The 13,852-nt window shown below is 46.7% G+C and overlaps 1 protein-coding gene across 1 annotated transcript in view; it reads left to right on the top strand.

The window, feature by feature from the left end:
• The window catches only part of ZCCHC4 (zinc finger CCHC-type containing 4), a 68,389-nt gene that overhangs the window by 36,614 nt on the left and 17,923 nt on the right, over positions 1-13,852 (top strand). The window contains exons 6-8 of the mRNA XM_075544471.1: positions 3,647-3,719; positions 5,689-5,839; positions 8,361-8,461. Of these exons, the coding sequence (XP_075400586.1) occupies positions 3,647-3,719; positions 5,689-5,839; positions 8,361-8,461 (325 nt within the window). The remainder of the gene's footprint in view (positions 1-3,646; positions 3,720-5,688; positions 5,840-8,360; positions 8,462-13,852) is intronic.

Here is a 13,852-nt window from a genome sequence, read left to right as displayed (position 1 = left end):
ATGCATATGAGGTGATGGAGAACGCCATGGTTTGGGTCAGCTGCACCTTAGATGCAAAGTAATGTCCTTGCTCTTCAGCACTCTAAAGAGGGCTTGTGCAGCACAGTATAGCTTTAGGTCTCTTTGCTCCTGCTTCCATGAGCATTGATTGTGCATCCAAGCAAGACACTTAGAGATGCATTTTCACACACACGCACACACACACACACACACACACACACACTATGAAGAAGAGTGATGACGCTAGCATTTTGTCATTTGTAGCAATAACTGCATTTGTGGAAAGTTCTGGATCATACTAATTCCTCTTGGTAATCGGGGTGGAATTTCTAGCCAGGAAGCCAGTGAGAGTTGCCAGGATGGCGCCCCCATAGGCCACAATACCATCTTGCCACTTCCTGAAACTGCCTGTCCACTTTAGCAGAGTGGTCAGCGTTGGAGCCCATGTTGTCAAGGCCCCGAAGCCCTAAACTTAGTTTAGAAACTACATCTGTATGACAGGGTTTGGGACAGGAAGTCATCAAAATGAAGGTCTGCAAGGGAACGTCCTGCAATGGTAACATCAGCAAAGTTCGTACTGCGACATTGTGTGCGCCAGTGTGACCACTGAGAAGATGGAAAACACAACCAAAATGATGGTCGGAACCCAAGTACTTTACAAGGCAGGGACCACTGTAATGAGTTGCTGTAGGTGCCGCCTGGTTGGGTCCAGCGTAGAGCTGCCTTTGACACAATAGAACAAAACATGCCCGCACCAGCCTCACGGTTATTACTCTTTGGAGCCCATTGCTGCAGCCACTGTGCCAGTCCCTCTCCATGCCAGTCTTCCTCTTTTTCGCTGACTTTTCTATTTTACCAAGCACGAGGTCTTTTCCCAGAGACTGGCCTCTCTTGTCCCCTATCAGAAGAAGAAAACCATTGAATCAGTGCACAGACGGGCTATTTTCCTCGCACGAATTCAGCACATAATCAGAGTAGCGGGATGGTGTGCAGGATGAAAGGAAGGCTCATTATCACCCTTCCCCATGCAGCTGACACACATTTGCTGGCTGACAGTGAGGAGGACTTGAAGCACTTGCTGATGGAGATCGAGGATCCAGCCTTCAGTGTGGAGTGCACCTCTATGTGATTGAACTATTGAATTGTATGGCGTGGATTATATGCCGATACAACTGTTGGGAAAAACAACACAATACAATAAAAATGATAAATAAGAGAGACCATACTTACGAGTTTCAGGTAGAGAGAGACTGGTGGGACTGCCTTTACCCTGCGGGCCTGGACCTGAACTCACCATTGCGTTACACCAATCAACAACTGAAGGTTAGCAATGGAGAAAAACGAGGCTCGCTGCTCCCGAAAAGAATCACAGTCCAGGAAACCCACAGGGCCAGTTCTACCCTGTCCTGTGGGGTAGCTGTGAGTCAAAGCTGATTTAGTGGCAGTGAGTTTGGTTCTTTAGTGAAGTTCAAAAGGGCAGCCTTTCCCCAAGGACAAAGTTTAGAAGATTGGGAAAGAAGGCGAAAAGGAGACACAAGGAGGACGTGGGATAAACAGTGGTACATTGAGAGGATTCACAATCATTTTTTTTAAGCATAAGAAAAGCAAACTCCTCACAACTGAACCAATATAACATGATACATGGAGAGAAGATTGAAGTTGTCAGTGTGGGATTATAAAGATACTTTTCCCAAGTTTTATCTCCCCCAAAGACATGGGGGGAAGGTCATATGCTTACAGAAATCCTCCCTGAAGGCAATCAGTCTCCAGACTGTGGTAGGCCCTGCTGCCTGCTGTTAAGGACAATGGGCCACTTCTCTAGAGGCCTGCAGTCTTTGATTTGGTTCTTGTATGTGGAGTTCATACCCTACTGATATGGTGCCAGGGACCAGGTCAAACCAGCTTCGTGACATCCAACGTCTGCCATCCTGAATCTAGGATCCACCCATCTTGTCATATGTATTCCCCCCATCCCTCCTCTTCCTAGTGCAAGTATATCCCGAATTGTCCCCCTCTCATTGCTGTATAACCTACAGTGCAGCCCCTTCCTGTGATGTATGTCTTCACCTGTAATTAGTGGGCTTGCACGCCCCCAAAGGTATATAGGCCTGGGTTAGCAACAGAGAACTAACTCTATCTCCTCCTCCTCTTCGTCCTCTTCTTCCTCCCTTGGCCTCTCATGGGTTCCCCCTCTCCTGTCCTCCTCTCTCCCCTGTTCCCTTTCCCCTTGTCCCTCCTTCCCTTGCCCCTCTCTCCATGTGGACCACCAAGTGGGGCTGAGGTGAGCATTGCTACCATGGAATGTGTCTGACTCCATTATTTCAATATCTCTTCTATCATGCCCTCGATGACTTTTATATAATCTATCTCTGTCTGTCTATCTATCTATCTATCTATCTATCTATCTATCTATCTATCTATCTATCTATCTATCTATCTATCTCATCCATACAATTGTGCCTGTCGAACCGAACCTGTGGTTAGTGGTGGGGGGCTGGCACCCCCTATGACCACAGTCAAGGATTTGCTCTTGCTTGAATCGCCAATCAATGTGCACAGAAGCAGCCGTCAAGAAATCCAAGGATGCATTGCAGTGGGTGAATGTCCACAAGAGCTCATAAAGTGTTGAGAGCAAGGATGTGACTTGAGGACTGCAGTGCACCTGACTCAAGCCATGGCATGTTCAGTCACCTCATTTGCATGTGAATGTTGGACATTGAGTACAGAAGACCAAAGAAGAGTGATGCCTTTGAATTGTGCTGGAGAAAAGTCGTGAAAGCACCGTGGGCTGCCTAAAGACCAGACCCAGGTCTGTCCTGGAAGAAGCACAGTGAGAGTTTTCCTTGGAAGCAGGGATGGCAAGACTTCCTCTCATACTTTGGGACGTGTTCTCAGGAGAGACGAGGCTCTTCAAGAGGTCATCGCACTTGGGAAAGTAGAGGAGCATCTAAAAAGAAGAAGCTCTTGAGGTGGATTGACACCATGATGGCAACTATGGGCCCCAGGCCATTGTGAGGCTACCACCGGATCAGGCGCATCTATTGCACATAGAGTCTTCATGGCTCAGAACCAACTGATTTGAATGCTGGGACATGCTCTTTTCTAACTTGTGTATTGATGACTGTTTTATAAGCAAATCTGCACTAGTCAAGAAAACTTGTGCGTGCTAAAGACTCTTTTCGTTAACTACAGAAGGAAATAACAGCTGTTCAGCAGAAATGTTGACTCAGTATTTCTGTTAAAATGATAACTGTGAAAGATATGTTTTAATTGCCAACCCATCTCAAGCTTAAATTGCCACCAAATCTATCAGGTAATCTTCTGGTCCCTTGACTACCTGTCTTTTACACTTGAATAGTTTATCATTTTATCACTTGTTTGTTGATTTTAGGAAAATAATTAATATTTGTTATCCATCCCCCAGTGAAGGCTCTCTGAGATTTTCAGAAAGTATTCTGTGGTTCAAAAAAAAAAAAAAAGCTTGATACAATTGATGTACGGATTGTTACAAGAGTTGTAAGAGCCCCAGTTAAATGAAAAAAGATGAAATTTATCAGAGGTGCAATTTCCTAGTTGACCGTTTTGGTTTGTGTTTCTCTAATGCACAGCTGTGACCAAGCAGGTAACCAGAGCCCTTTTCTGACAGGTATTCGCAGTTTTATCTGGAAGATAGCTTTTGCCAGTACAACATGTTTAACCATCATTTCTTTGATGGACAGGTAAGAACTGTGACCCTGTTCTCTTTCTTTTTCGTTGTAGGAAGCCCCTGTCATTTGTTCCTGCTTCTTTGGGACCCAATTGTGGTGCTCCATCATTGATTGCTGGTGTTTTTATTAACTCACCAAAGATTGATTAAGACCCAGTCGTGATCCTGTTTAGTCCCTTTCCATGCCTTCTCACTGCCCCTTGCAACTCTGTGGGATCTGGACCCTCTTCACCTCGTTATTCTTCTCTTTGCTCCTGCCTGGGTGGGGTGTGCGTGGGGCAGTTGACTTTCACATTGGACTAGACAACACACACATACACACACAGAGTTGGCATTCACATTGGACTAGACAACACACACACACCCCACCCCCTAACCGCCTCTGCCCAATACTCCCTTTTAGCCTTGTTAGCAACTCAAACCCATCTTCCTGTTCAGATGTCACTTGCTCCAGCCTCTCCCAGTCCCCGTACAAGCTCCCAGGTATAGTAGACTTGTTGGGATGAGTCGTTCATCACCACCAAGCTGACTGTGATTCATGGTGCCCCCCCTCTTATGTCATTTTGCAAGCAGATCACCAGGGATCACTTCTGAGGCACTTGTGAGTGGGTTTGAGCTGCCAGCCTTTCGGTTCATAGTCCAGCCTCCAACCATTATGCCACCTGGGAATTCCTTCTAGCCTTGCTGTGTTGTAATGAGATCATTTATTTCATGGTGAAGTGCTGGGTGTCTGTCTCTCTGAGAGATGCCAGGCTAAGAAATACCAGTTGAGACTTAACAGTTTTTATTAATCATTAAATAAAGAGACAAGAGGCTGAAAAAAAAAGCTGCTTTCAACATACTCTTAGTACAGACACTACAAATTCACAACACAGCAGAGCTGTTGGTTCTACTTTGACCTCTTTGTCAGACCCACTGCAAGCAAAAACCATGGCCAGCCCAGCGATTAATGCATCGGCCCAAATGCCTTGAATGATCAAGACATCTGCTTGAAGCTTATGGCTAGATATATGCATATACTCCTATGGCTTCTTTATTGAACCCTAACCCACATCTAAGTGCATATTGTGCTATATTAGCGAATGATAAAATCAGACCCTGATCAATGAGACTGAAAAGCCAAGCAATCAGGAAAGGAAACTCGGGTCTCAGGATTGAAAATTGTGTCCTCTGCATCAGTGTAGCCTGTTCCTTTCAACTGAGTCCGTTTTGCATAGAGGTCTGACAGTCATGGCTGTGGCAGCCGTTAGGATGAGCTGTCAGAATAAGCAGCAGTTAGACCTCAGTGTATTGCGCTATCCCCCCAACGACTTGATGCTTGATCATTGGTAGGCTGTCAGGCCTGATTTGACAGCAATGTAGGACAAAGGGGTGTGTGTGTGTGTGTGTGTGTGTGTGTGTGATATCACACACAGGGTTGGCGGTTCAAACCTCCCAGCTGTACTAGGGAAAGAAAAGAGAGAGTACGGTAAAGATGTAAAGCCTTGACCCGCAAGGAGCAGTTCTGCTCTGTCCGTAGGGCGCTGTGAGTCGGAACCGGCTTGACAGCAGTGAGTGTATCTTAGCGGCTGTCTCCCGACTGCACTGCCACGGTGTAGATGGATGGAGAAAACTAGAATCTTGAGGAGTTCAGTATTTTCCTACCTACTCCCCAAGTCAAGTTATGAAGGAGAGATCTACCATCTACTACCTGGTGGCATAAGGGGGCATGACGTGGGCTGCTAAGTGCAAGATCAGCAGTTCAAAACCACCAGCTGCTTCATGGGACAAAGAAGCGGCTTTGTACTCCGTAAAGAGTTACAGTCTGGGAACCCATAGTGGCACTGCTCCCCTGTCCCAAAAGGTCCCGGAGGGTCTGGATCGCCTCGATGGCAGTGAATTCAGAGCAGTCCTCCGTCAGTGTCTGCAGGTGCCCGTGTACCACCCCAGAGGGCATCAGCAGTTCGGTTTGGCTGCTCATAGTGTGTCCCCCTGTGTTCCAGGCCGCCCTTGAAGGGTGCAGAGCTTTCTTACAGGAAGATGAAGGTGCAGGTGTCATTATGGTGACAGATCCTCCTTTCGGCGGCCTGGTGGCACCTCTGGCTGTGACGTTTAAGAAACTCATCGCTCTGTGGAAGAAAGGTCAATGCCAAGGTGTGTACTTTGTTACTTATTGCTAGACAGATGTAAAACAGATGTGCGTCCCCAGCCTGCCAGCTGTCAGCAGAGCAAGGAGAAGACGACCAGGCCTTTTTTCACAGGCTGCTGCAGTGACGTGGCAGGCTCACTGTAACCACTGGCTTGGTAGCATCCTAATCGTGTGCTTAACATGGCTTGTGGGTCCGTATTTGTTTCGGAGGGAATAGGGGCATTCTGAAAGACAGCACAGATGTAGTCATCACCCAGTGAATGACCACAGTGAGCTTAGGTGCTAGGAAGAGATGAAGGAGCAAACCAGACTGAGTCCCCACCCATGGGAGCAAGCCTTCCACTCCCAGCTCTTTCAGTCTGGCCCCAAACTCCTAAGGGCACCCAGCCCCTGGCCCAGATTTGGGTGTGGCAGTCAGGCGCAGTTGCCTTGCACTGGTTCTTGGGGTCAGGGTGATACCAGGCCGTGGAGAGTATTGCTACTCTCCAGTTTAAAGTGGCCTCGGACTTGAGAGTGTTTTGTGACCTGACCCAGTCTGCCTAGGCAGGTTCTGTTTGTGCCTTCACCAGTGGGAGGTGTGTCATGGGTTAGGTCCCAGCTTCTCCCTCGAGTGGACCACCCAAGCCATGTACCTGCCCGTTGACAGCAACATAAGCCGACCTGTGGCTCAGCTTCTTATTCACCTCACTTCTAAGGGCCACTCCCCAGAACGGGTGTCCTCTATGTTGCTGGGGAGAGAATACAGAACCTGCAGTTGTGCCTCTTCCTAGCGTGAACCTGAGCATACATCCAGGGCTTCACCCCCCTGCCGCCACTTGGAAAAGGGGTTTTTAATCTTTGACGAAGGCAACATGTGACTTAGAGGGGATAGTATCTAGACCACACCCAGTGTGATGCTCAGCCTACCTGTCTCAGAAAAATTCACGGTGACAAGATGTCTTTTTACGAACCTTTCATACTTCAGAAGATTGGATTGGCCCTGCAAGACAGTGAGGGGTGGCAGAGCTTGGATTTAGCCCCAGACCTTCTGTCCCTAGTGAATCGTGGGAGGGTGGGGCGTTCTGTGCCAGCAATGTGGCATTCCTCATTGCTGGTCTGCAGGTCACTGTGCTTGGGGTGGGACGGGGTCTGTAGAGAAACAGAACCAGTCATGCTTGCGTGTGTTAAAAGAAAGAGGTTTATCTTGAGAAGCAGTAGACACATTTGTAGAAGCAGGTAAGTCCAGTCAGGTCCAAGTCAGGTTTCTTTTGACTTGTGGAGGCTGATGATCAGGAAGAAGGATGATGAAACAGGTGGCGGGGGGCACAGGCTGGCAGATGTAGAGGTAAATTAATTTGAAGTCAGCTGAATGAATCCACTGTCAGTAATCCAATGACGGCTGCTGAGATCGGTAGCAACACAACAGGTTATGGGGGAACCAGACCAGGATGATGAATCAGACAACGGGGCACAAGCTGGTGGATGCAGAGGTCTAGTTGGCCGAATGAATCCTCCATCCACCGGTAGTCTGCTGAAGGCTCCTGAAACTGGCAGGTGACACGAAAGGAAATCAAAGAACCAGTTGCAAGATCCAGCTCCATCAGAGGCTAAAGGCCAAAGAGGATTTGACTCTTCCTTGTCTCTTATTTTAGGTGAAAGGCCACACCCCCCAAGGAAGTGTCATCAGGCTGTGACCTGATTGATAGGCTCCCCCCTTGCCTTAACCAAGACATAATCCCTAACCATCACTGCTGTGATCACCATTGGCTCCTGCAACTGTACAGGGTCTCTCGGCAGCAGGAGTGGGGCAGGCCAGCCTGGTCCACAGAGAGGTTGAGGTCAGGGGTGATGTCTAAGTGGGCTGAGAAGTTAGCAGCTCGTCCCTCTTCACTGCATCCAGCCTTCCTGGCTCTTTCATGGTGGCTTCAGGGATGTGAGGGTGCACCCTGACTTCTGCACAGTCAGGGCTAGTCAGGCAGCAGCAAGGCCCACCATGGGCTCGTGGACCTGCAAGCTCATCATGTCCTCTGCTGCTCCTGACAGTGGGCCCGTGTGCGAGGCTGCAGGCTGTCCCCACTCCAGCACAGTGACCCGTTTTCCAACGTGTGAGTCCCTTTCCACTTCGCACGTTTGGGTTGTCGGTAGCACTCGCGTTGAGTTGATGGATAGCGACTGTGAGACAAGAGAACTGCCCACGGGGTTTCCCAGCCTCATCTTTCAGAAGCAGGTCTTTGTCCCACCAAGCCTGTAGGTGGCTGTGAACTGCCGACCTTTGTATTAGCAGTGTGCCACCTGGTGCCTTCCAGGATCACTTCCATATACTTGCTGTAACTGTGTTTTCATGTAGAAGAACGTCCCATTGACATTTGGAAAAATGGGGTTGTAAGTATCATGTTGGTGAATATTTTGGGTGTGTGTGTGTATGAGATTCCATTTTATTTAAGTGATTTTATTTTTTCTCCTGATACCATTGTAATTCTCTATTTTATATTTTTGATACCAATTTCTGATTTCAGTTTCTCTCTCTCTGTTTTTGTGATCCATTAGATGACAGTGACAAAGAACTACCCATTTTCTGGATTTTCCCCTATTTTTTTGAGTCTCGAATTCGTCAGTTTTTTCCAAGCTTCTGCATGTTGGATTACCAGGTAGAGTGAATATTCTGCTGCTAGCATGGTTGGGAGTGACTGTTCTTTGTAAGTGAATACTCTGATAAGCCTCTCCTTCATTTCTAGTAAATTAAAATAATCTCTGCTCGCTGTACTAAGCTCTAAAACCCCACCGTGTTTCAGTCCAGCTGTGCCTAAATGTCCGGAATACCTAGAGTGCTTGTTGAAGCACAAAATCCTCAGTCCTGAAGAGAGCGACTGAGCCAGCCTCAGAGGGTGAACCCCGAGGGCGGGGACAGTGCACCCTGCTGGGAGAGCAGCTGCTCTGATCTTTCACTACCAGAAGGGTTCTCAGACCCTATGACCACCGACCGTCGGACAGAGGGTTCTCAGACCCTACGACCACCGACCGACCGTCGGACAGAAGGGTTCTCAGACCCTATGGCCACCGACCGTCGGACAGAAGGGTTCTCAGACCCTACGGCCACTGACCGTCGGACAGAAGGGTTCTCAGACCCTACGGCCACCGACCGTCGTGATGGGCTCTGCTTACTCTGGGTGGAGGTCGTTGAGCAGTGAGTCGCTTTCCCAGTAGGCGGGTCTCCCTGTGCACGCTCTTGGGCTGCTCAGATGACATCAGGAATGAAGGGGTACACGAGGTAGGGGTGTCACAGTAGGCTGTGAGCATGAGTGTTGAGTGTATTGGTTCCTGGTGGAGTTTTCGGAAAGGCGATTGTCTCCTTCACATCATCGCCCTGGTGCTTTCCTCACGCTTTAGGTGAGACTGGATGCCTGTGTCCATGATAGCCCCTCCCAAACCCAAACCAAAGTCACTGCCACCCTGTCAATGCTGACTCATAATGACCCTATAGGACAGGGTAGAACTCTTGGGTTTCCAAGAGTTTCACTCTTTACAGGAGTAGAAAGCCTACTTGGTCCCCAGGAGTGGCTGCTGGTTTCGAACTGCTGACCTTGAGATTAACAGCTCAACATATAACCACTATGTAACCACTATGTACTAGGGCCCCTGGTAGCGCTTCACAAGTTCTTTCTTCTGCTTAATATCTTTTTCCATGTTCATGCCCATGGATTCAGACATTATCCCTGCGGTCAGAACTGCTGCGTGTGGTCACCAGGTGGGTGCTGTGTCCTGTGTCAGCAGTGACATCTTCCGAGTTGAGTCGTCTGTCCAAACAACTGATCAGCCTCTTGCTGAGAGTCTCTAGCCCCACACCTAGAGATGGCATCCCAGGGTGTTCCGAGCCGACATTGAAGTCTGCTGTGAAACTTGGTTTAAATTCTGAAACAATTTCACCACAAATGAGAGGACAAATCCAACTTAGCAAACTTTTCCACCCGAGACAGCAACTATTTTCATTTGTAAATATTCTTTTCCTATCTCTGTAAAGCATCTTTTTCATATTTGTGATGCTAACAGATAGTGTTGAATTGTTTCCTCTCCTCACCGTGACCTATGTAAGTGTACATCTTTAACATAACTACATAATCTTTATGCCTTTAGTAACTTGAAGTGATTTCTATGTTCTCCTTCTTGTCACCTTAAACTAATACAATGGGACTTCAGAAAGTTCATGGGAAAATTCATGAGCTCTTGATAACACTTTCCACAAACTTCGATACTCCCCATAGGTTGCTTCCATCTTTGTTTAAAATAAAGTGGACGAGAGGGGAGCAATTTGAATAATGGGTCAGTGCCCGTCTTGGCAGCCTGTGCTGCTAGGAATGGTTTTCGTGTGCTTTTGTAAAAAGAACAGTCTTGAAGTCCACATTGACACACACACACGAGGGGGTACTAAACAAAACTGGAACAGAGCTTTTTCAGTACACCTTTTTCCTGCTAGACAAGCATCGAGCAACCAGTTCTGAGTTAGTGCATTTAGTGGTGTCACCTGGGAAGGTTCACTCTGGGCACAGTGAATTTTTTGTAAAAACAGTTTCGCTCGAACCTCATTTTTTTGTGATGGCAAGCGTCTGTGACCTTTCGTTTTCTGCTCAGAAAAAGTGATGCAGAAACTGTTGTGGTGTTGAACACCGCTCACAAGGACAAGGAAGAACGCAAGTGTACAGGTGGTTTTCTCATTTCAAAAAAGGTGAAATGTCGATTGATGACAAACCTTGTTCTGGACGCCTGTCAACTTCCTGAACAGCTGAAAATGTCAACTCAGTGCATTTGGAGTTGGTTCCACCAGGTCAGACTGTTAATCAAACTTTCTATTTTGAGGTTCTGAAAAGATAGCATAACACTGGACAACAGAAAAGGCCAGATTTTTCTATGTCCATACCACCCTGAATGCGCCCGATCTCGGCTGAAAAAAAGGCCTGATTTGTGGCAGACGGGATTGGTCTTGCCACCACGACAATGCAGCTGCTCATGCACCTATTTCAGTGCACTAGTTTTTTGGAAAAAACAGCATGCCTCTCTTGCCCCACTTACCTTACTCACCTGACCTTGTGCCGAGCGACTTCTTTTTGTTTCCGTGAATGAAGATGAGCATGAAAGGATAGCGATCTGATGCTGAAGAAAAGGGTGCTATCAGCCCTCCAAAAAAATGCGTTTGGAAAATGTGTCCAAGAATAGAACTGCAGCTTTGACAAATGTTTTAAGTGTAATGGAGAGTACTTTGATTAGGTTGCTTTGTAAAAAAAACTTAAGTACATAGCTTTGGGGAAAAAATTCCATTTTTAGTTTGGTACCCCCTTGAATATGCAGTTCAGCATATGGGTGCTAAATGTTCCATTTCAGTCATATATATCTGACTAGGTAAACAGCAGTCTGAAGCAAAAGAAAAACCTATCTTTGAAAACAAAAATAAAAATATATACAACAAATAACATTGCAAAATCTGCTCGCCTGGTGTTCTCGGGGATCTTACTCTTGTGCCCCCTCCCCATCCCCAATGATTTTCCTAATATATATATGTATATATATATATATACATATACATATATATATACATATATATATAAAATCTCAGAAATTTATGTGATTATCTTTATTCCTTTCTGAGCCCTCTGCGTTTTCTTTCCCTTGTTTTTAATTTTTTTCCCTTGTTACTTTAACTTCATTCTCAGTGCTTTTCCCTTCTAGTCCTCTTCATCAGGCAAAAATTCAGTCCCTCCACCCTCCTCACTGCTCTTGGCCCGTAGACCCTGTTAGGTCTTCTTTCTGACTTTCCTAAAATGCCACTAAGGCCCTAAACTACAGTACTATGAAAAACCACAATCACTCAGTCTCTTCCTTTCAAGCACATTTCAGGTAAGAGAAGAGAGGACGTGTGTCAACCTTTATAAAATACAAATTATGTAGGCATTTCAGAGATAGGCACAAAATAAATACTGAATACAGGACAGAATAAAAATCATCAAATCCTTAGAAAGTCAGGAGTTTCATCAAGGTCAGATGAGGAAGGAAGGATGTGATCATGAACAGTTCTGGCTTTGAGTCAGGAGGAGTCTGATTTGCTGTACCACCTGCTAGAGAGTTTTCCATTCAGAGAACAGTCACTTTCTCTCCCCAGGCCTGTTTGCTTACCTGTAAAATTGAATGGCTGACCCAGAACAGCAATGACAGATAAGTTTCACTTCCAGTGCGTGAGCCTGATAAATTGGTAGTGACTTTGTGGGGCATTTGTTGGAAAGTGATTGATTAGTGATGTCTGCGAGGGACAGGGGCCTTAGTGCCTGTACTTACCATATCTAAACCAGGTGATCACACACACCTACATCTCAAACATTCTGTGAGTTCAACCCACTGGCTTGGATTGTTAAGAATACAGTTATTTACTCTTACTTGTATTTGTTTGTGTGTTTTTTTAAATCGACCCGTTCAAGACTTTTGTTTTTTCCAGGGTTAGTTTCACATTAAGAAATGGAGATAGTTTGACCAGTGTGCTAAGAAATCATTTTCTGTTATATGATAGCAACTTAAAATTTAACATGTGATAAGCATAAACCATCTGAGTGAATGGCACAGAGGAGACATACCTGGCCTCTGGTTTCCCTATTGCCTTTTGCCATGGAGCCACTTCCACCTTCCATCGTCCTAGTCTGACAACAACCTTTTCTTCCTCAACCTTGCTGGGTTTGATTATTTGTTGCAGTAGCCATACAACACTCACTGACAAAACTCAGAATTACAGGGCTTTGTTTAGGAACCCCCAATTCACAGGCTGCCAGAAGCCACCATCAGCAAGCAGTAAGGATACAAAGGAAGGCCAGCATTCCTTCAACTAACAGCCAAGTCTGTCTGTCTGTCTGTATGTCTCTCTCTCTCTCTCTCTCTCTCTCTCTCTCTCTCTCTCTCTCTCTCTCTCTCTCTCTCTCTCTCTCTCATCTCTTCTCCTCTCTCTCTCCTCAGCCTCTCTGCCATGTGGTCTCCATAGGACACCAAGCCCACCCACTGGTCCTGCCTCACAGTCTTATAGTTTCAGTATTGCTCCTCTCCTCTGTCTCATGGTCCCTTTGCTTTGGCCTCTAGTCTCAGTCTGGCTCCTTTGCTCTGTCCCCTTGTCTCCGTGCAGCAGCCCCGGGTGCCTCTCGCCACTTCAGACAGTGATCCCAAACATGCTTCACTGGTGGCTCTTCTTCTCTTGATGGGCCTGGGATCTCTCTCTGTGTTTCGAATGTAGCTCTGACACCCAGAGGAATGGCCTGGAGATTTTGTTTTTGCCCTTCCTCAAACCAGACCCTATGGCAGCGAAGGGTGGTGACTTGGCTTACATCCTCTACTGAAGCAGAGACTTAATGCAACCTCAATCCTGCCCGTTAGCATAGCAGAGAACTCTTTCCAAAATGATATGATAGCCAGAGACAGAGAAGATCAGGGATTTTGGCTTTGAGGGGCCATGTTAATTGACTTCATCTCACTCTCTAACAGGTTTGGGGTGATGAGGAAGATAGGTAGACACAGAAATAACTAAGCCAGTTCGTGGGACCTGTGGAACATGACTAAGAGGCAGTATTGCTGCGTGGAAATTGGTTCATGGAGTGGAAGTGTGCACGTGGGACCTTTTGAGTCAACTGCGTTGAATCCACCTCGGCCTGAGGGAGCTGTGAGCATGTATGTGCTCCGTCTAATTTAACCTCTGTCTCCCTGTGTAATGCCCCCAGCACAGTGGTGCAAAATGTGCAGAAGCATCTGGTGATTTGGTCTGGTCTCTGTGCCACTAGTTTCCGCCTCTGCCACAGAAGACATTTGTGTATAGACAAAATTAAAAGTTAGGAATTGCAGCGGTTTTTCTGCTTTTCCTCATTTCTATACAGTACTTCATCACATTAATCAGTTCCATGGGAGAGATTTCCTATTTGAAAATGCCTCTCATCATCATCGCGAGGGAAATGTCAGCGATAATGACGGGGAAATGGTGTAGCAGCGCTCCCACACGTGATCAGCAATTTGCAAAATTGTGT

This window comes from Tenrec ecaudatus, chromosome 3 (genome assembly GCF_050624435.1).
Source record: "Tenrec ecaudatus isolate mTenEca1 chromosome 3, mTenEca1.hap1, whole genome shotgun sequence".
Lineage (NCBI taxonomy): Eukaryota > Metazoa > Chordata > Mammalia > Afrosoricida > Tenrecidae > Tenrec > Tenrec ecaudatus.
Note: the sequence above shows the minus strand (reverse complement) of the source record. Positions and strands in the feature narration are given on the sequence as shown.